The 26,794-nt window shown below is 35.2% G+C and overlaps 2 protein-coding genes and 1 long non-coding RNA gene across 8 annotated transcripts; 2 read left to right on the top strand and 1 right to left on the bottom strand.

The window, feature by feature from the left end:
• Nucleotides 1-1,298: 1,298 nt before the first annotated feature.
• LOC147512140 (Protein kinase superfamily protein) lies at nucleotides 1,299-16,641 on the top strand. The gene is made up of 14 exons (XM_086595093.1): nucleotides 1,299-1,800; nucleotides 1,876-2,316; nucleotides 3,825-3,928; nucleotides 4,504-5,405; nucleotides 5,520-5,819; nucleotides 8,318-8,358; nucleotides 9,773-9,841; nucleotides 10,161-10,261; nucleotides 11,423-11,501; nucleotides 11,578-11,676; nucleotides 15,279-15,347; nucleotides 15,477-15,526; nucleotides 15,637-15,813; nucleotides 15,965-16,641. The coding sequence occupies exons 1-14, from the start codon at nucleotides 1,426-1,428 to the stop codon at nucleotides 16,044-16,046; spliced, it is 2,889 nt and encodes a 962-aa protein (XP_086451219.1). The 5' UTR covers nucleotides 1,299-1,425; the 3' UTR covers nucleotides 16,047-16,641.
• A 1,251-nt stretch (nucleotides 16,642-17,892) lies between these two features.
• RTE1 (protein REVERSION-TO-ETHYLENE SENSITIVITY-like protein (DUF778)) lies at nucleotides 17,893-22,437 on the top strand. 6 transcript variants are annotated; one of them, XM_086595097.1, is made up of 5 exons: nucleotides 17,893-18,028; nucleotides 18,130-18,207; nucleotides 19,144-19,173; nucleotides 20,346-20,680; nucleotides 20,818-21,416. In XM_086595097.1, the coding sequence occupies exons 4-5, from the start codon at nucleotides 20,396-20,398 to the stop codon at nucleotides 21,238-21,240; spliced, it is 708 nt and encodes a 235-aa protein (XP_086451223.1). In that variant the 5' UTR covers nucleotides 17,893-18,028; nucleotides 18,130-18,207; nucleotides 19,144-19,173; nucleotides 20,346-20,395; the 3' UTR covers nucleotides 21,241-21,416. The 6 variants fall into 6 exon arrangements, with proteins under 6 accessions (XP_086451223.1, XP_086451220.1, XP_086451226.1 ...); XM_086595094.1 differs by lacking the exons at nucleotides 17,893-18,028; nucleotides 18,130-18,207 and adding an exon at nucleotides 21,888-22,437 and having other exon boundaries at nucleotides 18,851-19,173; nucleotides 20,372-20,680; nucleotides 20,818-21,087; XM_086595100.1 differs by lacking the exons at nucleotides 17,893-18,028; nucleotides 18,130-18,207 and adding an exon at nucleotides 21,888-22,437 and having other exon boundaries at nucleotides 19,032-19,173; nucleotides 20,818-21,087.
• Nucleotides 22,438-22,685: 248 nt separating this feature from the next.
• Nucleotides 22,686-26,450, bottom strand: LOC147512138 (uncharacterized). The gene is made up of 2 exons (XR_015214748.1): nucleotides 23,248-26,450; nucleotides 22,686-23,117 (listed from the first exon to the last, which is right to left on the bottom strand). It is a non-coding gene; the product is annotated as an uncharacterized LOC147512138 (long non-coding RNA).
• Nucleotides 26,451-26,794: the final 344 nt, after the last annotated feature.

Below are 26,794 nucleotides of genomic sequence, written 5' to 3'. Positions count from 1 at the left end.
TGCTTGAGAAGGACAAGCATTGGATATATGAAAGATTGAAAAACAGAGGTAACGTCAATCTCACTCACAAGTGTCTTGTTTGGTTTGTATCCATCCATTATATTCAAGTATTCAACTCATATCTTTGCTGTCTCATAAATCATAATCTCTTCTCAATCTTTTGTTTGTTAACTCCAAGATACAGTCTTCAATTCCTATCACTTTCTCTTACTAGAAATGTAGTAACTTTCGAAGTTTTGGTGCATGCTGCTATTTAATATATGAACCATATCCCACCTTGTATAGTAAGTTCACGGTGACCATCAATTGGGTCCAGTGGCCCATTTGCAGTGAAAAATAGCTCAATAAGCTCGGATTATATAGGGATCATGATCCTAAAAAAATCGTAACAAAAGGGAAACCCTTTCCCTTCATTCAGTACCTTCCCAATTATGTAAAGTTAATCTTTATGACCTTATCTCATTTACATTTATCGTACTCCATGGCCTACCGGGCAGCCTATGAAGTATGAACTGGGTGGAAACAATAAGATTCGGGTATTACTATGTAACTTGATCAAGTCAAACCACAAATTTCATAACTAGATTGGGACATGTCGAACGAGTTTTAGGACCATACAATAGTGTATACGTTTCTCAACAATGTCCTAAGAATTGTATTATTATTAATTGTATGGGCTTAAACATGCAGTTAAACTTATCCATCTACTTCTTTACCAAAAAAATATCAATCATCTTAATACCTTGATTTTAACTAATCATTGTTTCCTGCCGACTCCTTCCACAGTAGGATTGTGTAGTTTGTTGAGTAGTACCAACTACTAACTGTAGGTCCTATGTATGGAATTCGATTGGAGGATGTATTCTTAATAATGAAACAGAAATGTCTGTTGGATGGCAGAGTTAAGGCTTAGCCATAATTATCAATTTATAATAGATAATGTGAAGATGAGTATAGCATTAGTGACGAGTGATGAAACATTTTTTCTTTCTCTTTCACCGAACAAAACAAAAAAATCCAAAAGCAAAGGAAGAAAATAAAAATGCAGCAAATTGGTTAGCATTTTAAAATTTGTCTTAGTAGCCGAGGAGTTTACAATGCAAAGTCCTCTCGCTAAATTATTAATTCAAAATCAATAATGAAAATAACCATGATTTATTCTCTCTAATAGTAACTTAACTCAACATCTATTTTTAACTATGAAAAAGTATAATAATTAAATATATTATATTTTATCCATATTAATAATTAATTACCCCTCTTAAGACTCTCTCTCACATGTCTATTCTTTAACTTATTCTCCTCCTCTCTTTCTTTCAATTGGAGGGAACAAAAAAAAAAGGGCTCTTCTCTCCAGTTGGTGTCCTCACGACGATCTCTCTCCAGTATTCTATTAAACTATTTCAACGACCCCGATCTACACCCATGTCTAAAATGAAACATCTCCTACGCAAACTCCACATCGGAGGAAACACCGAACATAATCAAAACCGGGTCGTGGATAATAATAATACCCATACCCGACAACCCACTACTTCTCCTTCCCCTTCTCAACAGCCAAGTGAGAATAGTTCTTCAGTGGATTTCAATTTTTTTGAGGAAGAGTTTCAAGTGCAATTAGCTTTAGCTATAAGTGCATCGGATCCAGATAGTAATAGTAATAGTAATAATAATAATGATTTTCAGATCAAGGCTGCTAAACAATTAAGCCTTGTTTCCTGCTCTCCTTCATCTCTCCTTTCTTCTGCTTCTTCCAATAACGATGACTCTCTTTTCGAGTTTTTATCTCTCCGCTATTGGGTAACTATTTCCACTCGTTTATTTTTCTTTATATAATAATGTGGAGTAAACTGATGATGATTGTCTACTTGCCAGAATTATAATGTTGTGAATTATGACGAGAAAGTAGTTGATGGATTCTATGATGTGTATGGAATTGCCTCCAATTCAACTAAGCAAGGGAAAATGCCTTTATTGCTGGACTTACACGCCACGTCCATTTCGGATAGCTATGATTATGAAGTCATTTTAGTTAACCGTGTTATTGATCCTGCACTGCAAGAACTTGAGAGGACAGTAGTTTCGTTGTCTGCGGAATGTAGAGTGTTGGAGCTTGGTCCGATTGTTAGTGGTTTGGTTCAGAATATTGCTAATTTGGTTGTTAATACTATGGGTGGTCCAGTTGGTGATGCTGAGGATATACTTAGAAGATGGACGATTAGGAGTTATGAATTAAGAACTTCTCTTAATACCATTGTTCTCCCTCTTGGTTGCCTTGACATTGGGCTTTCACGTCATAGGGCCTTGCTTTTTAAGGTAATATCTCCAAGTCTTTATCCGTGCAATGTTTTTTTTGTATTTTTTTATATCAAGTATGATAATTGCCTCTTGTTTGTTTTAGTCAAGGGTTATAAAGAAGATGTGGGGGTTTTTTTTTTTAAGCTCATACACTTTTGGGATGTAGACTAGATTTGCATCTTATGAACTCAAACGAAGGAACCCACTTTTTTTGTATCCATTTACCCATACTTCTTTATATTTATAATATACTCAACTTAATTTACAATTTATTATTATTATTTTGTTTAGTATCAATATAATTTATTTTTTCGAGGTTAAATGTCTGGAAAATTGTGGTTGGGAAGGTCATAGTAGCAAAAGCCATTGGATTTTTTTTTTATACATTGGAAGAATCCGTTTTGTTATTAATAGACCAGGAAAGGGGAAAAGAATGACTGAAAAAAAAAATCAATTAATTATTCATTGAGTGGTTTTGTTGTCGTGATAACTGTTATATAGGACCATCGTGAGACATTCTTATGCAGCATTATCATTACATTACTAATATATTCTTTATTACTTTACTCCTTGAAACTTGAAAGAGATGAAATAATCCATGATACCCATGTTCCAGCTTGTTAATAGATGTATAAATCATAGAAAGGATTGCTCTAGTTGCCCTGTTCTGCTTTATAGCTAAGTTTCATTGACACGGATACGGAGTGTCTGACACGGGGATAAATAAAAAAATTTATATCCATCACATACAATATGTGTCTGTGCTGTGTCCGACAAGACACGTGGATACATATCCGACACGGATTAGTTTTAAATGGTGTATCCATGTAACATAGTTTTATTGTAGTTCCATACATTCCGGTTTCTTTGAATAACTCTTACCTGGCTATACTTCAGATGTAAGCAATATAGCTTAGTTTGAAGTAGTTGCACCCCTCCCTCGTTTTCTGTTTTTCATACTGGCGTGAAGTTTTTTTGGTATTTGGATCAATGAAAGGATGAGTAACACACACCCAATTGAAGTAGAGTAGATGCTCAGGTTGTCGCAGTGCATTTTTTTCACAATATTCTTGCCAGAGGGTGTTTTTTTTTGTCAGTATCCAGTGAAGATGAAGAGTTCTATTAATCAAAATTTCATAATTAAGGAAGGTAGAGATAAGTCTACGTAACATGTTCTTCTATTTATGGCATTTAATTAAGACACCCGACAAGGACTTACCTTGGATAATTAAGACTCCCCATTGGAAAATGACCATACTGCCAAATTTACAGTATCAATCTATTTACTATATTGTTTTTAATTTACATCATATCGTGGTACAAATGATCGATGTTGACTCAATTGTTTTAAAGCAATTTAGAAATGTAAAGCATCCTACTTGTTTGTTTACAATGAACTTTCTGAGTAGATAATTTTCTTTGTGGCAGAACATGGATTTGCTTGCTAGTTGTCAGTCAGAAGTTTCCGGATGTTTCAGATTTTAACTTAGACGTCAAATTTATTGAATATGTACTTCTTGTGCTAGGTTCTAGCTGATCGGATCAGTCTTCCATGTAGGCTTGTGAAGGGAAGCTACTACACTGGTACTGATGAGGGAGCTGTGAACTTGATTAAAGTTGATCACGAAAGGTAATGCTGATATTCTGCTTGAGTGCCCTTTCTGATATCTCTGATATACACTTAAATAGGCTGTTTGGGGGATGTTTTTATCAATTTGTGGTGCTGCAGTTTTTACGTGGTATCCCATTGCTGAAGCTCATTTCTGAAATTTACTTCCTTTTATTGGGTAATTATTTGGTGTCATTTCTGTTATATGATATGGATATTTGGAGCTCTTTTATATAGTGGATCCACATCCAAAACTACGTGTGTGTTCTTTTTACCTTTTTAGTGGTGTCCATACGACCTTTTGTTTGTTTTTTCTTTCTTAACTTTTTGAAAAGCACAACATGCAGTCAGTAGGACTGTTTATTTGCTGTCTATAACTCTTTGTACATCAGCGCCTACATGCGTAATTTGTATTAAAGTAATGTAGGTCTGTTTCTCGTTTGTAACTCATAGAGGCATAAAGTCATTCAAGATGGATATCTTAATTCTTCCTTAGTTACATTCTGCGATATTATTGTCATTTCTTCGTAGTCTCTGGGGTAAATAAATCCATATCCAAACATGGAACATTACTGACTGAATATCGAATGATGCAGTGAATATATAATTGATCTGATGGGAGCTCCTGGAGCACTTATTCCTGCTGAAATTCCCAGTAACCATCTCCAGAGTTCTGCTTTAGACATAATGAGCTCCATAACCATTGATGAGAGAGTCAAGGAGTCAAAAGTGGAAAACGAAAATATCCTTGACCTTCCTGAAATTACAAATGAAATGCGGGATCACAATTCCTCTGACTCTGATCTTGCTCTAGTAGTTGGTAGTTCGATGCCAAATGAAACTCTAAGTGCAGTTGGCCCCTCAAAGGGAGATGGTTCGAATCTTGCAGAGAAAAATCAAACTGAGAGATTTGAACATGAATTTGGCAAGCTTCTTCCTACTCTTCGCAGATCACGTGAAGGCTCGTCTGTAGTTAGTGCAAAACCTTCACCTGCTCAAAAGATGAAAGTTAAAGATGTCTCCAAATATGTGATAAGTGCAGCACAAAACCCAGAGTTTGCGCAGAAATTGCATGCGGTTTTACTAGAGAGTGGTGCATCACCTCCTCCAGATTTATTTGCTGGTTTAGCTCTTCCGCAGGATCTGGTTGAGCAGAAAGTACTTGTTCAGAGCAGTACTGTCGATGACAAATGTAAGAATGAGGAGCGTTCCCTCATACCCTTTGAAGGCTTTCAATCCTTCAATCAAGCTAATTATGGAATCAGGCAGAACCATCCCCCAGAGGAGGTTACAGGGATACAGAAAGGAGACAATGCTTATTCCAATTTTAAAGGAGAGAGATCTAGTTCAGATTTGTTGCACTCCAAAAATCTCGGTTCTACGGGCTTAGATCTTCATTTTGTGGGTGACACAAATGTGAGCAATGAAGGTGTTTGTCGACCATTACCTTTTCGGACTACAAGTGATGGGTTTGTGTTGGTTGATAATTATGTCAACGGTAAGTTCTATGTAGAATTGTTGAGTGCAGCCATCGTATCTGTTGTTTTTTTCATCCACCCTTAAAAGTATTTTGACAGGGGAAGGATTAATGGATAAACTTTACTGTTTGCAGTTGACACTAGCCAAAGAGTGCTGGGAAATGCCTTGGATGGCGATGTTGTGCAATGCTCTCAAGGAACAGTAGATAATAGTAAAGAAGCTAGAGGAAATGTTTGTCAACAGAGCACTGAAGGATTCATCGTGAAAGTTATGGATTCACCTAATACTGATTTAGCTACTACAAGCAGCTTCCAAAATGAAAGAATTAACCCAATGCTGGATGAGGTTGCAGATTGGGAGAATTTTCCTGCCAAAAAAGCAGATTGGGAGATTCTATGGGAAGATATTCAGATTGGTGAAAGAATTGGGCTTGGTGGGTAACAAATTTTCACTGTGCTTTATTTTATTGCTTCCTTTGCTCAAAATGTTTAAGCGATTTGTGTTTCTTGCTCACTCACACAAATTCTGCATCTTAAAATATTTCTTATGTTATTGACTTATTGATGCAAATCAAGAAAGTTACTCATTATTCTGGAAGAAAGCATGTGGTTTGTTTGTTCATTGATGTGTGTGACGTGCTTTATGCTTTATTGTACCAATCACAAGGTTTTCATAGTTGGACAATAAATTTCCTTTGAAGTGCTCTAGGATCTTTGACCAGACCCGCAAGAAAAAATTCGGAGATGTGCAGAGTCTCTATGCCTTAAGATGTTGGAAGGAGTGGGGAGATTGTTATAATCAAGACTTTTGTCTTCACATAGGAAATTCTTTGTGTTCCGGTGGGAGGATTCTTATTATCGTGTGCCTAATCATCTTGTGCTTATTTGTTGTCTCTTTGGTGTTTCACTATGCTTCAATGTGTTACTGTTTACCTTTTCTTTTTGTGTTGTAGTAGGGTATGTCATGCTTACTTATTTTCTTTCAGTCTTTAGGAAGTAACACCTTTTTTCTTAAAGAGGAAACAGAGTAGCTGTAAGGTTTCCTTATATAATTCCTTTCAGTAGCGCAATTTTTCCCTTTGGCATTGGTTTACTAAACCTCCACTCAGGAAATTTTGCTATTCAGGTTAAACTATTTTTTCACTCTTCATTACTGAGTTCATGTGGAGATATGACCTATGATGGATTTTTTCCTTCCAAAATCTGATTTGATCTTGATTGTGTTCGATGGACCGTATGTCCAACTCTATTGTGTCAAACTTAGATCTTGATGGTGTGGAGCTAATTGAAGTTGTGGTTTCATATAAAGATGCAAATTAAGATTGGCCTTGAGTCATTAGGACATTAAACAGTCTGCTTTGACAACCTTGGTCCAAAGTCCCTAATTGATATTGTTTTCTTTGATATTAGAAATATTGTGTTTTAGTGTATGGGTGGGCGCGTGATAATTTATTCTTATGAATCGGAGTTCTTTGTTGATTTCTTGGGATACATAGCCAAATTCAAATTGTCGTATATTGTGCAGTTAAATCGCTACTCGGTTGATACTCACTTGAAGAGCGAGTAGCGAGTAGGTGTAATCGGTCGGGGATTAATCGGGATTAATTGGACGATTTTTCATAACACTATATTTCTTTACAAATAATTATTAAATATATTTAACTTTGAAATATCAACATAATGAAGCCAATTAAGAACCCAATCAATCAATAAACAATTAAAACACTCAATCAACTAAAATAAATATAATTAAAGTGTAGAACTTTACAGAATCGAGGGTTGGTTGAATCGGCGAAATGTCGAGTTCAATGTTTAACATTGAAATAGTGAACACAATTACTCGGCTAATCGGGCCTAATCGGCCGAGTACTCGGGGAGTTTTTGAGCCCGATTGTAATCAGGGATTAAATTGTTAGTCGGGTCGGCTAAGCAGCGAGTAGCGAGTACTCACCGATTACTCGGGGAGTACTCAACGATTTAATAGCACTCGTATTTCAATCTTTGTAATATTCAAAAGCTGGTTTGAAATTCATTTCTGGATTTCATTTCTGGCTTCTTCCTAGACATAAAATAATTTCTGAGATGCTTTCAGTTCTTTACCTAGATAGGCACAAAGAAATGGTAAGTTTGGAGGAATTTCCAATCATGTAGTGAAATATTTAACAATTGTGCTCCTTATTATTAGGGATTGTGTGTTACTTTGGCATTAATGAGTAGAATTAATATTGTACTTATGGGGTTATGAAGCAAATACTTTTTTACTTCCTAGTATTTACTTTGAGTTCTTACTACCTGCGTTTTCAAGCATGGGTCTCATATCCTAAATGATTGGTTGGGGTCTTTGAACAAATGATGTAAGTTTATATTCTCATTCAATCCTAAATTGGTCACTCATTCCATGTCTCATCAGCTCTATTTTTAACACAAGTCATTACATCATAGGGGCACATCGTATTAAAATCTTGTTTTCTGTGCATACGTGAAAATGGTAGAGTAAGTTATAATAGAATGCATAGAATACAATTAGTTATGAAGGACAGAACTCATATCTATTTTCTACAAATAAAGATAATTACTAAAAGCGCCTTATAGAATGCAAGTAAAAAGAATGTCAGAAGCAATGTTTCCATAGTATTATTTATCACTTTGGGCTTTTGTGTTTTGTTTTGTCGTTGAGTAGCTTGTTTTGATGTTGTACATGTATGCTCCTGAGCGTACCCTCTTCCACCCTTTTTTTCTTGGCCTGGTGATGCACATAATGAGTGGCCCTTGGAACACCAACCTTTCCCCTTTTTTTTTTTTCCGTTGTTGTGCTATTCATTTTATAAGCAAACATATTATCACTCCCCACAAAAGGAAAAGTCCATAAAAAATCCCGATTTAGTAGCCTTTTAAAATGTGGTCACTAAAAGCGGTTTTGAATATATTGCAGGTTCATATGGAGAGGTTTATCGTGCCGATTGGAATGGCACTGTAAGTGATTCTGTACTTTAACTAGTAATGATTTAGTTTTTTTTTCCCTCGCATTTGAGTTTTAAGTTACAACATGCAATGTTTTTTTTTCAAACACTACTTCTGAATGTTTTGATGTTGTTCAAATATTTTGGTCGGTGGTGGTTGGAATTGAGTTCATGGTGATTGTAGTTAAACTTCAATACTAGGCTACAGATCCCTGATTAAGAATATAGTTTCTGCAATTTTTGTCTTACAGTTGAAGTCTTTGATGTACCATTGAAAGTCTAGTGTCAAATTGGATAACTTGAAAATATCCAAACGGGGGGCTTGATAGAATTTTGGTTTTAGAGGGAAGGATAACAGATTATCAGGGACTATTATGTTATTCCGGTTTCAGGATTTTAGACTTTAAAGAAGAGGATATCTATCCTCTTGAAACAACATATCAGGATCGGAGGGCAAGGTGCCAGATGAGGAATCTCGATTCTGATGTTTACTTGGTATCTGGTCGTCTTTGTTGTAAAATATTATTTTGATTAAACCTTAATTCACCAAAATCATCATAATCTTCGTCTTCATTTATTTTTGAAGAGCAGTTTTGTTTAGAAAAATGATCAGGTTAGCAAAAAGATGGTTTGGGACACCTAGAAAAAGGACAAGAAACAAAAGTTTCACTTCAACTACTTCTTGTAAATTGTGAGTTTTTAACAAATAGATAGCCGAGTTCAATATGTAGGTCTCAAAAGGATTTCTTCCCATCTCTTCTCAAAATTATAAGTTTCGGACAAATAGTTGACCCAATAGAAATTTGCATGTATGAAATTTGTTTGCTCCGACTTTACCTAGTTTCCCACAAACTCCCAAGTCAGTGAAGATGGCTTTTTATAGTTTATTTCTATTTTTGGACCTGCTTATACAACATAAAAAAAAAAAGTGTATGATCTTGTCCGCACCAATGCTATACGCATTTTGTAGAAAAAGATAATTATCTCATAGGAAAAATATGATTATATTCTTTCAGATGGAATCCAGCTCTTTCTGTTTAGGCCTGTATGGCTGTATCCCTGTTCCTGATTTGATTCTTAGGGATATCTAGGAATGGGAATGCCCCTGTAAGCCTGTTCTTGATTTGACTCATAGGGATGTCTCGAACAGTTGTGTTTATGTAAGTAATCATTTTTGTATACATGGCTAACACTGGTCTAACACCAAAATTCCTTTTTATTCTTTTTTTTCATCCATTTTCCCTTGTCAATTACCTTCAAGTCTTACCAATTAGGTTTTATCTACAAGCAGCATTTCTATTTATCCGTTGCACTTTATTCCACGTTTGTGAAATTTTCCACGTTTGTGAAATTTAAAGTAAGACTGATATTCAGCTGAAATAGTTTCTTAATATGGACTGGTATGACATCTCTGTAGCTCATTTCAGGAAGTTGCTGTGAAAAAGTTCTTGGACCAAGACCTTTCTGGTGATGCATTGGAGCAGTTTCGATGTGAAGTAAGCTTTAAAACTGAAAAGAAACTGTGTCCTGTGGTGTAAACTTACTATAATCTCATTTTTATAGTATGGTCTATGCGTTTTATTGATATAGCTGATACATCAAGAGAAAATATAATGCATAAGCTCAGGAAGAAGGGCAATTGAAACAAATTCCATGCCTCAAAAATATATGGGGGGCACAGTATCTATTAATAGAATCTAGTTAATTAATTAGAGCATTGTCATCTTGTTACTGACCACTTTAACTTTAAAAACCACAATTTTTGCTTCCCTTAGACAATAATCAAATTCTACCTGTGTTGGTGGCACTGTGCAGGTCAGAATCATGCTAAGGCTGAGGCACCCAAATGTTGTTCTCTTTATGGGGGCAGTTACACGTCCTCCTAATCTCTCAATATTGACAGAATTTTATCCTAGGTAGGTTTTACTTGTATATGCATGCTGAGACCATACTTATGTTGGAATATGTATATCAGTCTCAGTATACGTGTGTGTTTGCTTGATGATTAATTTGCAAAGTTGTGTCTGATCTCTGTGTTTACACTTGTACGGGTAGTTGGTAGTCTTCAATGTTTCAGCTATCAAATTTAGTGCAAAATCCCATTGCAAACATAATTGCAGAATACTCATTTTGTTACAGCTTTCTTATGTATTACTTGGTCTCTGTGATTTATGGAAAAAAAACACCTACTTTTTTCCCGACGGTTTTCATTGAGCAATTCCAGTGTTGGGTTAGTTTGTGATTAGTCGTGGGTTTTTTTCTTAAATCTTGTCATAATCCATGATATATCAAAAGTTATCCTATATTATCTTTGTCTTAGACAATCTTCCTTGTCTAGTGTCTAGTACTCTAGATAGTACTTACTACTTACACGGTTACACCTACCAAATACCAATCTTAAATCAGTCTGTCCAACCCCCACCTACTTTACTATGTCTCTCCCCTACTAAGTATGAACACCCCTTTACAGCCACGAAGGTCAAGAAAAACTCTGACATATTACAACCAAACTGTTGTCTTTTGATGAAGACAAAGTTTTCTATATTCAGCATGTGAGATGGATGATTCCCATGCATGTTGTTGTGTTTTACAGTGGTTATGTTTGCCGGGTGAAATTATGTATATTCCAGCAGTTCAATATAATTGTGTTTTTATTTATAGATATGTTTCGAAATACCTACTGTGGCATTTGACTATTTTCCATTCTGTTAAATATTGAGTTTTCTGGAATTGAAGTTGTCATATCCTGGTGACTTCGATCTTAAACTAAGATATCTTTTTAGGATATATGTTTTCGAAGAAGTTGTAAAAAGAAAATCATGAAGAGATAATTGTGGAATCCTCTTTCTTCCTCTCCTTAGTGAAGGATTCGATAAGTAACATAGATCTTACTCTTTGAAGCTCTTAGAGTCTTAGTGGTGAGTAGTGACAAGATTGAATTGTTCTTCACTATGCCAGAAATGATTAGTGGTACCTGAACTAATAATTCATGAGCAGCAATCCGTTGTCCTGAATTGCAGAATGCATTTCACACACACATAATACATAAGAGCTCAATTTCAATTGTTTGTTTGCAGGGGGAGCTTGTATAGGTTATTGCATCGACCCAACCTACAAATCGACGAAAAGCGACGGCTGCGGATGGCTCTGGATGTGGTATTTGTTGGAGACTCATTTTCAGTAAAGTGATTGGCCTCTTTGGGGTTCATTGATTGTAGTTAGTTTATTGCAGGTTAAGGGAATGAATTACTTGCACACGAGCCACCCTACAATTGTTCATCGTGATCTGAAGTCTCCGAATCTACTTGTTGACAAAAATTGGAATGTTAAGGTACTTTTAAAATTCTCGTTGATATGTTCCTGGTTATTATTAAAGGAGAATAGATATCCTTGACCAGTAATTTGTATTTGTTTTGTCGTTTTTTTCTAGAGTTGATGCATATATAAGTCTTTTAACTTTTCGCGTGATCTTACCATGGAATGTAAACATGTGATCACACTTTTGTTTTTGCTGTACATGTCACTTTAGTTGTTTGCATGAGTTTGTGAAAGAACCTTGATTACTAAACATTCAAATAATGAAGTCCCTTGTAAAAACTTATTGTTCTCTGTAGAAGCTATTCAGGGAAGGATATGTTTGGTATACTTACCTTCTCTGAACTTTCAAACCATGCAATGGTTTTCTTGTCACTTAAAATAATGGACAGTGTAGATGATTAGTTCTGATGTGACTTTGATAAAGCTACATAGTGAGAGAGAGATTTTGAGCTCCGTACAAGTGCGGTTTGTTGGAAACTCTCAAATTGCTACTATTAAACACAAATTCTTTGCTGAAGCTCTTGCTACAAGAATAAAGACTCTTATTTAAATTGTTAGAAATGCAATACGAAATACTTCAAAATCTCCAATACTAAGGCTTATAGTACTATCTAAAGTTTGCAGTGTTCTTATTAGAACAAGACCAAAAAAAAGAAAAAAGAAAAAAGGGAGAAGAATCACACCAAAATTGAAAAAAAAAAACACGAAAAAGAAACTCTACAAGCTAAAAGTATGGGACGAGGTAGTGAGAAAGTATCTTGATTGCATTGCCTTTCCGCTGTGTAATTATGACTTTTTTATTCTTTTATAAGGATCTTCCACAACTTTCTTGTAAGTTGTAACAATCTTTACTTGATTTTAATAAAATTTGTATCACTGATCTAAATGAAGATGTATTTCCTTCTTTTCTGTGTGGGGCATGGAGCTTGAAAGTTGTAGCGGAGTCTTATGAATGGGAAATAAAAAAAGATAGTATATCCACCCTAGAATCTCCCTCTCTCTCTCTCACACACACACACACTTTAGACAAACCTGATCTAGGTCAAATGATATAAAAAGGAAAATTAATTTTGTGTATACAACATAATTAATACAGTTTTATCAGATTGTACAAGGATCCGAAATTTTATTATATAGTCCAGAGATTTTTTGAGAGTAAGAGATTTTCTTAGACTAATGCTGGACAACTTCATCGTTGTGATGGTTTTGGAAGGAAGTTAGATTGTTTGCCATAATTTATGGCACAAGCTGCTCAACTGTCAACTGAGATTGAAAGCTTTGGGTTTTCTTCTAATCCTAGATCTTCAGGTTGAGATTGTCTCCCACTGATTACTACGTTAAGGCGTAACAAGGAGGCAAGAAAGGAGCATGCAGTTGTGGAAGAGATAGATGGTGTAAATGTGAAGGGAGATTGTAAAATCTTATTGATGAGAAGCAGAATGGGAAATACACAACAATATGGAATTATGGATGGTAATAAGTGGCTCATCCGTAAAGCAAAACAGACTACCCAAAAGGTTAAAACTACATAAAATTATGACGTACATAATAATTCAATATTTGGGAGAAAGTTTTCCTTAATTAAGCACAAATTATTATTCAATATGAAGAGGCGTGGCGAAAGCAGTGTTGGGGACTTGGGGGAATGCCAATTGCATGCAAAGTTAAAATGGAGGAGTGTGCTATGAACAAGTGGTGAAAGCACGTAAACTTGTATTAGGAGTTTAACAACTTCTGTTGAAATATTCTTTTGGCAAATATATGTGATGGGAAGTACGATAGACATGGGAAGGGACAACTATTGAACTGAAGGACAATGAGTGAAGAAGCAATGCTGAATTTGTACATGCTATTATTCAGTGCTCAGAATTTAGTTTTCCAGGCTTTGTTGTATCATCTATAAACAGTTATGTGCAGTTTGTTTCAAAGATCTTGAATGGAGCTTTTCATTAAGAGAAATGCTAGCGAGCTACCCCTCACCGTGATACCTCTTAAAAAAACAAAATAAAGTAACTTAAAACTGGCGGAAAATGAGAAGGGTAAAATCATAAAATGAAAAGAAAAGATAGACTACACATCTTCTTGCTTGCTCCACCATCCGGAGCCTATTCTTCCCCCTCTTACCCATCTTTTTGTTGCATCACCATTCTTTCACCTTGAACCCAATTAATTTTCTTTGGGATTTCAACTTGAGTTAATCATATGATGTTGGTAAAGTTTTTCAAAAAAAATATGCATTGGTCATTGAAATCTTTGCTTTGAATTTGAATTACCTAAGTTGGGTTTAAATTCGCGAGGCTTTGTTGAAAGAGATCTCTTGTTGTAATAGCAGTTTTTGGTGAATTAGGTGTGAAATTCTCATCTTCATCTTTGAGTGCTACTTAATTTGTGTCCCCTTTCACAAATATAAATTTGAAACTTAACTTGAATTGGGGTGAAGAACTTGTAAACTTTGTTTACCAGAGAGTTTCATGTGTTTGCTTTCAACGTAAAAAAAAAAAGAAACGGGTTAGGTAGGTCAGCAAGTCACTTTCTTTGTTTTTTTAAGAGGTGTCACGGGTTAAGGGTTAGCTCGCTAGCATTCCTCTTTCATTAATGTCATTATTGTTGATTTATTGCAAATTGAAAGTTATGGCGTGGTGAATAATCTAAAATAATTTGGAGAACGTGAACATTTTGTAGACTCATGCAAGTTTTAGATTGTCGTTGCTCAAGAGTCTTGGATATAGTATATAATATATGAATTCAATTTCAATAGTTCCTTAAATCATTCTAATATACTAGTGCATTATAGTGAAAAAACATGTGGAAGTGAAATAAAAATGGCAAGTCAATAATAGTTGTACTATGAAATTGCATGGTTTATTTCGTGAAGAGCAAAAGGCTTCTCTATGAGTAATACTGGAGTCAAGGATTCTCACTAATCGTCTCGCCCAAAAGTCCTGAATCTTCTGCAAAAGATGTCTCTATTAGAGTTACAAAGAAGTTATCCCTAGAAGAGATAACAACTTATATGTAGTCTAGCATAAGTGATACATCGTTATAACATTATATTTCATTAATACAATAAAGTGTGACATTATGAGATCTAGATTTATGTCACAAGTATGTAACAGCTGTGTTGATTGCTGCTCACGATGTTGGTCAAGGATTGCTTGTGTTGCATGATCTTTTGAGGTCATAATTCATGTTGTTTTTATTGGTGAGAGAGTACATGAAAATTATTGAATCAACATGCTCAAAATTTGTATAACAACTAACACATAACATTTACCACTGAGCTTCCTCTTCATTGAGCCATTATTTGAGGAATATCTGCAATTAAACAGAAATTGTTGTGCCTGCACAAGTCTTTATCAAACTATTTCAGATATAGTAACTAAGTCTGGAATCAAAGTTCGTCGGTGTTGTTGGAGGGGCGCACGCCCTCATACTCCAACAGGTGTCAATGTGGATTAGACAGATCAATTTGGAAAAAGTATGGGATTCTTATATCTATATGTATTTCAAAGAATGTACAAACACAAAAAAGTGTGACTGTATAATAAGTACTGTATATAGTGAGTTTGCGATTGTCTCCATGTCTGATGACAGTAACAAACAATGTCTGTGCAGGTTTGTGACTTTGGTTTATCCCGTCTGAAGCACCACACTTTCCTGTCTTCCAAATCCACAGCTGGAACGGTAAACTATAGTGTTTAATTAATGAGCTAATTTATGCTCTCTTGAACTTAACATCATTCAAGATGTTGGGCTAATTTGTGCTCTTATCTTCGACAAAGTATGATTTACATGTTTGTTTATTTATCACAGCCAGAGTGGATGGCGCCTGAAGTTCTACGAAATGAACCTTCTAACGAGAAGTAAGCATATAACATCTTTTATAGTCCATGATCCACGGAGAGAGAGAGAGAGTTATACTGGTCTACTATTCGGAAATTATCTGATGTTAATTTGATGTTCTTGTTTGCAGAAGTGATGTTTATAGCTTTGGTGTGATACTATGGGAGTTAGCTACTTTGCGTATGCCATGGAGTGGGATGAACCCAATGCAGGTAGTTGGAGCTGTTGGATTCCAGAATAGACGTCTTGAAATACCTGAAGATGTTGACCCAGTGGTTGCGCAGACTATAAGTGATTGTTGGGAGAGGTATGTTTTCAGTTTAACCACGTGAGTTGTTATTTAGCCATAAAGTTGTCTCAGATGCCGGTTTTGACATACTATTTCAATGTGATAATTATATTCTCTATGATGGATCTGTACGTTCTAATTAGTTCATTTCTTATTTGTTGCTCTGCAGTGACCCGAATCTGCGTCCCTCTTTCTCACAGCTTATGTCTAAGCTTAAGCGGCTTCAACGGTTGGCTGCCGAGAAGACGTAGCCCAAGACAAATTGAAGAAAATGACAGTAACAGCACTGTTGTATGATACAGAAGCATTTGCGTCCTGCTCAAAGAGCTGGGTAGCAGAAACATATGACAAAAATAGTCGGAGTAGATTTAAATTGGGTTGATGGTTCATTCAAAGTGGGGACCACAACCAACTGTAGGCAGAATGATTTATGCCAAGATGTGGAGATCCTCTGTTTGTACGACTGCGCAAAGTGCAGTGAGGGACATAGGAGGAAAGTTGTATTTTATCCACCCTGTTTATAGGAAAAACAAATTGAATAATTAGTTGAAGACTGAAAAGAAAAAAGGAGGGGTAAAAAAAAAAAAAAAAAGAGAAGGAAAGTTCCGACGGAAAAAAAAAGATAAAATGAAGAAAAGCTGTACAATCTTATTGTTTGTGTTTTGAGGACTTTATTTATGGAAGCTTGTCGGCTTCAAAAGTTGTATACATATAAACTCTGCTGATAATTGGTGGGGAAAAAAAAGTTAATTAGGCGACAAAAGAAAGAAAAATGAAAACTTTGGGAACACAAAAGCTGTATTCCTGCGTTCTTACTTGTTTTCATGGTCTTGAAACTTTACTGCTTCTTTAAGTGTGTTCATAGTTCATTCATGTCAGCATTGCTTTCTCAGAAATTAGTGGTGCTCAAAATGTGTTCTGTCAGAAGATCTCTCATACATCAACTTAATTCTATCAGTAATTCTACAGAGACAAGAGACAGCAATTTTCTACTGCTCTCTCAAATCTACCACTCAAACAAAAAAAACAAAAAAAACATAATTATTCTACTACCATTCTTATTCCCAATTATGAAAAGTTACAAATGAAGGAATTGGGAGCTATTTTCGGTTTTTTAATTTTTTTTGTCACATGGGAAAAAAATTAAAAAATCAAAAATAATTTGCCACATCATCCATGTTACTAAACCATGCCAAAAATAATGTCATCCTAGAATTATTGTATTACCAAGGCATTGATACTTTATTTATCAATAATTATAAGGAAACAGGGTTTTTAGCCTGTTCTAGTGGCTGGGTGATGTGGAACTCAACTTTTGCACCCCCTCCCTTTCACTCACATGCCATTTAAATTACAAAAAAATAAAATAAAATTTGTTTCTTCTCTTTCTCTTTCTGAAAACAGTAAAAAACAAATGAATATTATTTTAACATAACTAATATAAAAACTCTTCAATTTTTCATTCATTTGTTGTGTTGGGGTTGTTTATAGATTAATTGAGATTGATTTGTTTTTTTCTTTTAAAATTGAAAACTTTGAGACATTAGGAAATACCCTCAATACTCATTGTAGATTAAATGATAAAGTGCTTTTGATGGTAATCGACTAGTCGCAGAGGAGGTGAAAGAAAGAGAAGCCATGGTGAAAGAGATAAAAAAGATTTGACATATATTTTATTTTATTTTGTTGTTTAAATGCATGTGATAGAGGAGCAAAATATGCCATCCCCTCAATTCTTCTATGATCCCGCTTGAATCTCTTATCCCCACCCACAATCTTCTCAAATCTTTGTGTTCTAATAGTGTCAGTGAGAAATAAAGATGTGGAAAACCAAAAAAATTACTAAATAGAAAAGTAAAATTAAGATTCAAATGATCACTTGATTGATTAATTTATTCTAATAATCAAAAGATTTGTCTATTTTGCCTCACTAAAATACAAACCCTCGGGCAAATAGTTGGTTTAAGTATCTTGACTATGATAGATTAATTGGTTTAAGCTTTAATTTTTGAGTGTTATATTTATCTACGATAATACTAATTTGGAGTTTTAGGATCTAATGTGTGGTGGCTTTACAAAGACACAAGAACAATGAAAGAGATAGAAAGGAAAGAAAGTTACACATGTTCAATTAAAAAGGAGGCCTAGAGGAAGAAGAAAAATGAATGGGTTTTGTGTGTTTTTTTGTTTGCTTTTCTTGTTATCCATGTGAGAGGGAGGGACACGTCAACAGGTAACTGAAATCGGTCTCCCTAGAATTATTGGTTCTCTAATGTTTTAGGTTTACTTGTATGAATCCAACTTCTTGACTTATCTATATCAAAAATTTGTCAGCACTTTCTTATTTGAAGAGAAAACTATCTCGTGAGAAGTCATGCAAACAGCTGAATAGGCGAAAGATGAGTTGCTCAGGTGCAGATAACCAAACAAACTACCACATCTGAAGTGGAAGTTATCCCAACTATTTATTTTATTCCCTTAAATTATTGTTTTTTGGTCTATCTTTAAAGGGAAAACAATCTTAGGCAGTCACAGTCATGGATATATTTGCTACAAATAAGAAGAAGCACTTTTAAGCATTCAATTATTGATCCGACAATACACTACCCAGGGCATTAGTAACATTTATTATGTTTTAACAAGTCGGCTGAATCTAGCATACGTGCATCTTCAGTCATTTTTTACAAACTGATGTGCAGACCTAAAGATAAGCCCAAAATTTATATCGGACGGTGTTTAAAAAGATATACATCCCCATCAAAGAGGCAAATATTTTTTCCAAGACACAATATTAAATTATTAACAATTGGTGAAAAAGTCAACCGATATATATCGATTATCACCGGGAAAGTCGTGGATAATCTCGAAAAATCGAGCATCATAATTCGAGTACCTATAACTTCCTGTATCAAAAGCCTCAGTCACAAATATATTTTAATTACTATATTTTTTCCAAGACACTGGGAAAGTAAGTACCTATAATTCAGCATCTAATGCACAATTAGCATCTGTGAATTCGTTGCTTACAAACCCATGAAACGAGTTGTTAAAGATTGAGACAAGGCCGTCCGCCGTCATTGTGGCACTGGCCTGTCATTTGGTCGAAAAACCTGAACAATATTTTCCACATGGAACAATCTAGAAGCTTAATAATAATAATAGTAATAATTAAAGAAAGAAACAGTGGGGTCCATGTCTCCTTTGTCAGAATTCATAAGAAAAACTGGGCGGGTTCATGCACCTTCCACTTTCTTCGTACTTCCTTTCACTCTACATCTTCCCATGAAAACAAGGGAGTATATTTCTAACTTTTCACTCTCTCTCTCTCTCTCTCTCTCTCTTCACAAGGTGTTGGTGGTGAAATCCTGTCTTACAAAGGTTAGTCCTTGTGTTTGCTTGATTCTTCAGCTGAATTATATATGCATTTGACTACTATGATTTTACTTGGTAATCTTTTCTGGAGATTGATTGTTTACGTTACTTGGTGAATTAAATATTAAAATGATGCATGCTTGTTTCATTGATGACTTGGCTGGATATTTGTTCAATATTGTTGTTGGCCTGGTTATGATTAATAAGATTTGCGAGGAAATTTTGTTTAAACATGGAATTCGGGAATTGGAAAAAGATATAATTCTGATTTGAACTAGGAAAATGCTGAGTTATGATTATACTTCTTTTAGAAGGCACTGTCATAGCGGTCAAACAGAAGACTTGGTTTTAATTGAGAAAAACCTCAACATCTCTGCCAACTAGGTAGTTGCTGTTTAGTTACCTGTAGTGATGATTGAAAGAGGTAATGGATTCAGTTCTAAAAGAAGGAATGCGAATAGGAAGGAATTAAGTACTAGTTTAGAGGCTTCCAACTGTAGGAATAAAAGAATGGTAGGAGGACTAAGTTACCATTCTATGGTATGAACAATTGCAGGTTAAGAATTTTAGTAAGACACAGATCTGATAGGATACTGGTTGGTTTTAGAAGCTGCTCCTTTCCTTTGTATGGGGAAATCAAACTCGACCTTTTTGTATATAGATTTGTGAAACCTTAAACATATGTTTCGGCATCAAGTAGTATACTTGCAATTGTGGTTGTGGTATATGGTTTAGCAGTTGTCTTGGTGGCCACTATTGGTAGTTGTGACATTGATAGTGGTAGACATAATTTACTAGTAGTTGTGGCAATCATCGTGGCAACTGTCGTGTGTTCGTTATGATAATTACTGTCCAGGTCTAGTGAAGGTTAGTTGAAGAAGATTTTATCTGCTAGGGTATTAAAGCTCGTACTCAATCCTTTTTCTTCCTGAAATCCTGTTATTTCGTAGGTCTATAGGTTATAACAGGTTGTAGTTTATAGAATAAAGTCTTAAAAACATGTGTACGTATATATTGTTTAGTCTCTTCGTTGGCTTTGTCTTTTGAAAGTGCCAATTTATTTTTCTAACAATCAAATTGACTATTTTCAATTCGTTTTTACTCCATCTTCTTTGTTCTTTCCTCTTCTGTGCTATGATTGGAGAGGATTTTCATTATGTATAACTGTCTGGATGCAGTAGCTTGACATTGTTATCCCTACTAGAAATCCACTGAAACAAGGTCTTCAATGGAGTTAACCGGAGCTGGAGATTTTGAACATATCAATCGTGATAGAAGAATGCGCCATGAACTGTGGCCCCTTAATGCAGTTGATTCAAAAATGGCGTGTTTCCCTTGTTGTTTAGTTTGGACTCCACTCCCTGTAGTTTCATGGCTGGCACCTTTTATTGGACATGTTGGCATCTGCCGGGAGGATGGGACTATCTTAGATTTTGCTGGTTCCAACTTTGTGCATGTAAACGACTTTGCTTTCGGTGCTGTCGCGAGATATCTTGATCTTGACAGAGAACAGGTAACAATCAACATTCATTTTCGAGTATTTCTCGTTTCTGTTAGTATTGATTATAGTTGATGATTATCTGCAACCATTTGGAGGTGCTTACTTTGAGGAATTGATGAAGTATTCTTCTGGTGCTAAATGCTTGACAGTGCTGCTTTTCTCCAAACTTGTCTGGGCACACTTGCAAACATGCTTACAAGCACATGGAACACGGGGCAGCAATGTCATGGGACGATGCACTAAATTTGAGCATGCGTCATTTTGAGCACAAATCCTACAACCTCTTCACATGCAACTGCCACTCATATGTTGCCAACTGTTTGAACAGGCTTTGTTACGGTGGCAACCTAAAATGGAACATGGTCAATGTTGCTGCTCTTATATTATCAAAGGGGCATTGGGTTGGCAGCATGTCAGTGGTAAGATCGTTTTTCCCTTTTGTCGCAGTACTATGCTTGGGTATATCAATGGTCGGGTGGTCTTTTTTATTTGGTTTAGGATCCTTCTCTCTTCTCCTTGGTTTTTGGTATTTCCTCGGTACGTATTGTGCCAAGGGTCTGTTACAGTGTTAATGTCCTGTAAATCTGTAATGAACTTAGTTTCTAGGAAAGTCGCAAGAGGGGATGTCTTTCCTTTTCATGGTCTTTTGGAGAGTGTGTATATGAGTAGTTTATAAGCTTTGAAGTGTACAAATCAAAATCTGAATCGAATTGCAATTCAACTTTGCAAGGACCACTGTTCTCTTTCATTTTGCATTTCTGGGTCTATTCCGTAATATCATAGCCTGGTGAAATGACCAGACTATCTGGAGCCATTTGGTTTCAGCTCACAATATACTCTAGTTGTGTAGTTGAATAGCATGTTGACAATCCCCCAGCACCACTTTGTTGTAGAATCACAAAAAGGTTTTTCAAGAGGGAAACAGAAAGTGTTGTAAACTAAATAGCATGGGAGCTTACATCTTTATTGAAAATGACTTTGGATGTCACTGATTGCAATAGTGAGGCATGAAAAAAAATTTGGTCATAACTTTCTAAATGATCTAAGATTACCAAGTACAGATTAACGTTGCACACCGTCTTTTGATAGCCTTGTAATATAGAGAATGCGAAGAAGATAATCTGTCTGAGTCCTTGATAGATTAACATTTAACAAATATAGAGAACGTAGTCTACTTGATAGATGGCACCTATGTGTTTCTAACTTTCTATTGTTTCAGTTGGTTTGTTTTGACTCGGTACTTGGTCCATTTTCCTTCAAAAATCCAAGAAGAGTTTCCTTGCTGTACGTGGCAAGTCATTTATGAAGAGTTTCCTTGCTGTGGTATGTGATAATGTGTCCATGTCATCTATAAAGTGTCACAAGTCAGAATTCTTAAATCACTACGACAATTAGGGAGTCTGGATTCTGGAAGCTTCTAGTTCTAGTGTACTAGTGTAGTACGTTCTTGTTCTACCAAAATTAGGGAACTTTTTTAACAAGGATTAGTAATGCCAATTGCTTCTGTCGTTCTTCACCCTATATATTAGTCTGAGGGTTCTCAATTTTTCCATTCTTTTTCAAGAAGTGTTGAAACTTGAAAGACTGTTTATTAAACTTTCTGACAAGGGGAGCTGTTCGATCAAGTTAAGTTTAACTATATCGAGATCTACTACAATTTCTTATCTGTTGAAGTCTAAACATGTAACTGGCGTGTTCTTAGTTTCAATTCTGGCGATGTTATTAATTACATTTTTTTCCTAATGAACGTTCATTTCTATTTAGATCGATTTTAGATCTGTAATGATTATGCCGAATTAATTGTTATGTTATTGTTATACTTAGATTAAAAGTTTGCTGTTTCCACGGTTATCATCAATATGACAGAAGCAAAATCAAATTGTAAACATAAACAAGTTTGCTTTAAGGACCACTCTTGTCTTCTGTTTTGCATTGCCCTGATCAATTCCATGCTATCTGGATGCATAAGTTTGCTATCATAGCCTGGTGACCCGATCATACTATCTGGATGCATGAGTTAAACAAAATAATATGATTTTAGATATAATCTGACTTTAGATTGGGCAACATGTGTTTCTCGGATTATTTGGGTCAGTCAGCCTACTCATCTTTCAGGAGTTTGTTTGAACAAACTTAACAATGGTGAGCCACTAAAGCCCGGTCCCATCAAACGACATGCACGATTTATCAAGCACATTTTGAGGCCCGTTTATCTGATTTATCCCGCCTCTATTTTTTGATTTTTTTCACATTCATACAGTATATAGCGTTCAGTCTCTCAGCACTAGTAGTCATCCAAGGGCCATTTCTATTGCTGGCAACATCCTCATTGCTTCCGAAAAGGCTACAACGATAGGGGAAGGTTTGATTGCTAAGCTCACAGTGACTAAGGCGTCGATGGCTCTCGTGCAAAGGCCCTAAAAACTCAGTAGAGCAATCATCTGCAGGCCTAAAATCCTGGAAAAATACTTGTGAATATAAAACCAAGGGAAACTGCATAAAAGAACGACGTAAATGCAAAATATACAACAATTTAAACATGAATTTGAGAAGATAGCACTTAGTATTCAGGCACATACTGTGTTCATGAATCATGAGCCCAAACGTAGACATTTTGTCAGATAAAAAGTAACCACTGGAAGGTTTCAGCATTCAGCATGTTGACCTTCAATAACAATCAAAACAATAAGAAGATTCTCTCTATTCCATACGCATATATCTATACCTCTTCGTCAACTGTGAAGACACCAAAAAATCAGGTTTATTTTTACTTTTCCAACTTGGGTTTTGCAGTTGCATACTTCATTCTAGAAAAAGTAATGTTGGAGATGGCAGTATACACTACTTGTAAACACAAAAACAAAAAGATTCTCCATAATCAACTTCTCTTGATCCATTAGCATTTCATATTCAGACATACTGCAAAGGAACATGACTACCTAACACAACTAAAGAACTTCACATTTGGGTATAGCCATTAACGACCTAGAGAAAAGAGTCAAGCGGTCGGTATACCAATGGTACTTCATACATTCACAGATTCTAGGCTGCATGCTTTACAAAAACTGGGGTTTACAGTTGGACAGGCTGATGATGTGATCCTTGACAAAAATAACTCCAGACCCCATTAGTAAATAAAATGGTCAATTAGCACACCAAACCAGCTTTTACAGAAAATTAAAGAAAAAACAAATAGCAGGTGCCGACTAGCAAAGTCGGTAAAACTTTTAGGTGATGATACCAGGGGTCTGGGACTCGAACCCACCAGCATCAAAAAGTTATCTTATACATGTAGCCAAACAAACACTGTGCAACTTGGCCAATCTCAATCTGCTGAATTTAACCAAGAGTAGAAATTCACTTTCAACCCTAAGAAGAGTAACACGAATCTGCCGAATTGACGAACTATAAAAGGCTTGCATATATTATTGATTAAAATACCTATCCCAAAGGTTGTTCAACTTTAATGGATATAGATAGAATAAAGCTACCGTTAGATTGAAAAAATGCTAGTCAAGCAGATAAACAAAGATTACAAAAAGGAACAGCCAAAAACATCTATAAAAAAAAAGTTCTGATGCTTCAACTTCTAAGTCTAAGCATATATGACTGCTTATATTTCTTCCATATATCTTCCCTGAAAAGAGCTGGATCATTGTATTTGACACATTAGTAAAGAGTACCTTCACATTGTTCTTTCTTTTAGATCAATTTAGTAACGATAATTGAAGAAGCAAAAAAATGAATCGCAGTACAAAAATTACGAAAAACTATAGTACTGCTTTCATTCACTTGAAGACAATTACGAGGTATCCCCTTATAACCTAACAACCCAACATCGAAACAAAATAAAGGATGACATATTGTGAAAACAGAACAGAAATGAATAACAGAAATGAATAACATGCAATTTTACACAAGTCAATAATGCAACAAAAAACGCCCAAAAAAAACCAAAAATACAAGTCACTGAACTTGTGAAGCATCTCTGTATGTCCACGATTAAATTCACCTTTTGTAAGAAAATCCACTAATATAGTCATAGTTTCTACTGCCACCAGAGAGGCAGAGACCCCTCCTACCCATATAATTAGGAAGTCGTATTTGCATTGGGAATATCATTTTCCTTGAGTAATCCTTATATCATAATATTGAATCTGAAATCATTTGGAGCAATACCCTTTTCATCCATCTCTACCAGTATTTTTTTAGCCTTGTTTACCATCCCTCTCTTGCAAAAACTATTTATAGGTTATGGTGTCAGGTTGCAAATTCTTTATTGACAAGACGCAAAACAACTCCCTTTGTGTCATCCAATTTCCTTAGCATGCCCATATCCAATTTCTATCATACAAAACTATTTCAAAACTTCTGAAACAACCCATATGCATACAATCCATATATTAGTGCACTATGCGTGACAACACTTTGACCCTGCCAATGAGAATACATATCATTTACAAGTTCTCCCAACCATCCCTAGCATGATAACCCCCATAACTAATGAGATACTAATTCATTGATGTTTCAATTCGACGTGGTATTTTTTCAATGATGTACTTGATTCGACATAATATTGCTTCTGTCCCTTCCTGTTAGATATGGTTCCAGATAGACAATCCAATTCTTCGTCTTCGTCTGTGGAAAATAGCATTCCAAACACACGACCCAATCTTAAGAAATCAACAGTTACTTCAAAACAACCTCAAGCTGGATCCTCAAAGAAAACACGGAGGAATATTGTACTCATAATCATTGTCACCAAGTACGGTATGGGTTTAAAACGGTGTATTTGAAAAAAACTTAATTCGTGTTTTAAATGGAACATCTAGGAAAAAAAAACGGAAAAAAAATCATAAAAAAACGTGAGGCATAAAAAACGGGTTTAAAACGTATAATACGTAAAAAAATGGTAAAAACCAATGATAAAAAATATAATAGATAAAGAATTTGATTTTTTTTATAAGAGTAAAAAAAAAAAATTGACACATAAAATAAAAATAAAAATAATACAAATGAAAGAAAATTCAAATATATGAAAGTATCAAATTATCATTACTCATCCAAATACTAGAAGTTTTAGATTAAGTACCAAAACACATTTCTAAATAAGATACTACTAATTACCAACCATAATAGCATAATCAAGTTCTACAAATAAGTTAATAACTTTAAAATTTATAATTAATTATTAATAGTCCAAAACAAAATAAAACTGTCTCAATAAGTCAATCTAACGCCCACTCTTCAAAAAGGTAAACTCCAAAACTCTTTTTTTTTCTTTGTGTTTTCTTTTAGATAAAAAAAAAAAAAGTTTTAAACGGGGTTTTAAAAGTTTTTTTTAAAATTTAAAACGGATTTTTAAAAAAAACCCGGTTTTAAACTGGAATCAGACGACTTACCAATATCTCGGATTTTAAACGCGTTTTTTTCGAAAAAACGCTGAAATTAGTGACAATGCTCATAATGACTCGCATTGAAAAGGAAAATGGAAGGTAACTCTCGCATGTGAAATCAGTTGACTGAATAAACCCATTGCCTCATCAAACCCATGTGAATCAAATGAAAAAGAAGAAGAGACTTGACTAGTTACCTTTGGATCAGCAGCCGTCTCATTATTGAAAGTACGCAACAAGAACGGAATGCTAATTATAGATCAGACCAGCAAGCGATAAGTGGCGGTTGTTGGGTGGGCCTTTTATTACCCTAGGTAGTGTGGGTTGGATATCGATAAATTGGGCCCAGGCCCCAATTATGATTTTTTACTCCGTACCCTTTCTAGAGTTCATGTTGTTTACTAATTAGAAGTCCAGTAAATTGCTAGTTTCGTTCATCACAAGATAAAATAACAACGATTCTATATTTTCTTCAAGATAGCATATTGATTGTTGAAGTCAGAAAACTACAACCTTGATAAGGAATTGAAAAGCGAGTTTGTTGATGGAGGCAAGTGAAGAATGTACGTCTGTTGATCTGCCCACCGTGTGTGCTTCTAGGGAACTCTTACAGTAGGTCTGTCAAGTTTGTATATTATGATTCTAACACGCCTGAGTCAGAAAAGAATTTTTTCTATTGAAGCATTCTTGATGTTTAACGTCCATACAATAAATCAAACAATAACACACT

This window comes from Coptis chinensis, chromosome 3, assembly GCF_015680905.1.
Source record: "Coptis chinensis isolate HL-2020 chromosome 3, ASM1568090v1, whole genome shotgun sequence".
NCBI classification, from domain to species: Eukaryota; Viridiplantae; Streptophyta; class Magnoliopsida; order Ranunculales; family Ranunculaceae; genus Coptis; species Coptis chinensis.
Note: the sequence above shows the minus strand (reverse complement) of the source record. Positions and strands in the feature narration are given on the sequence as shown.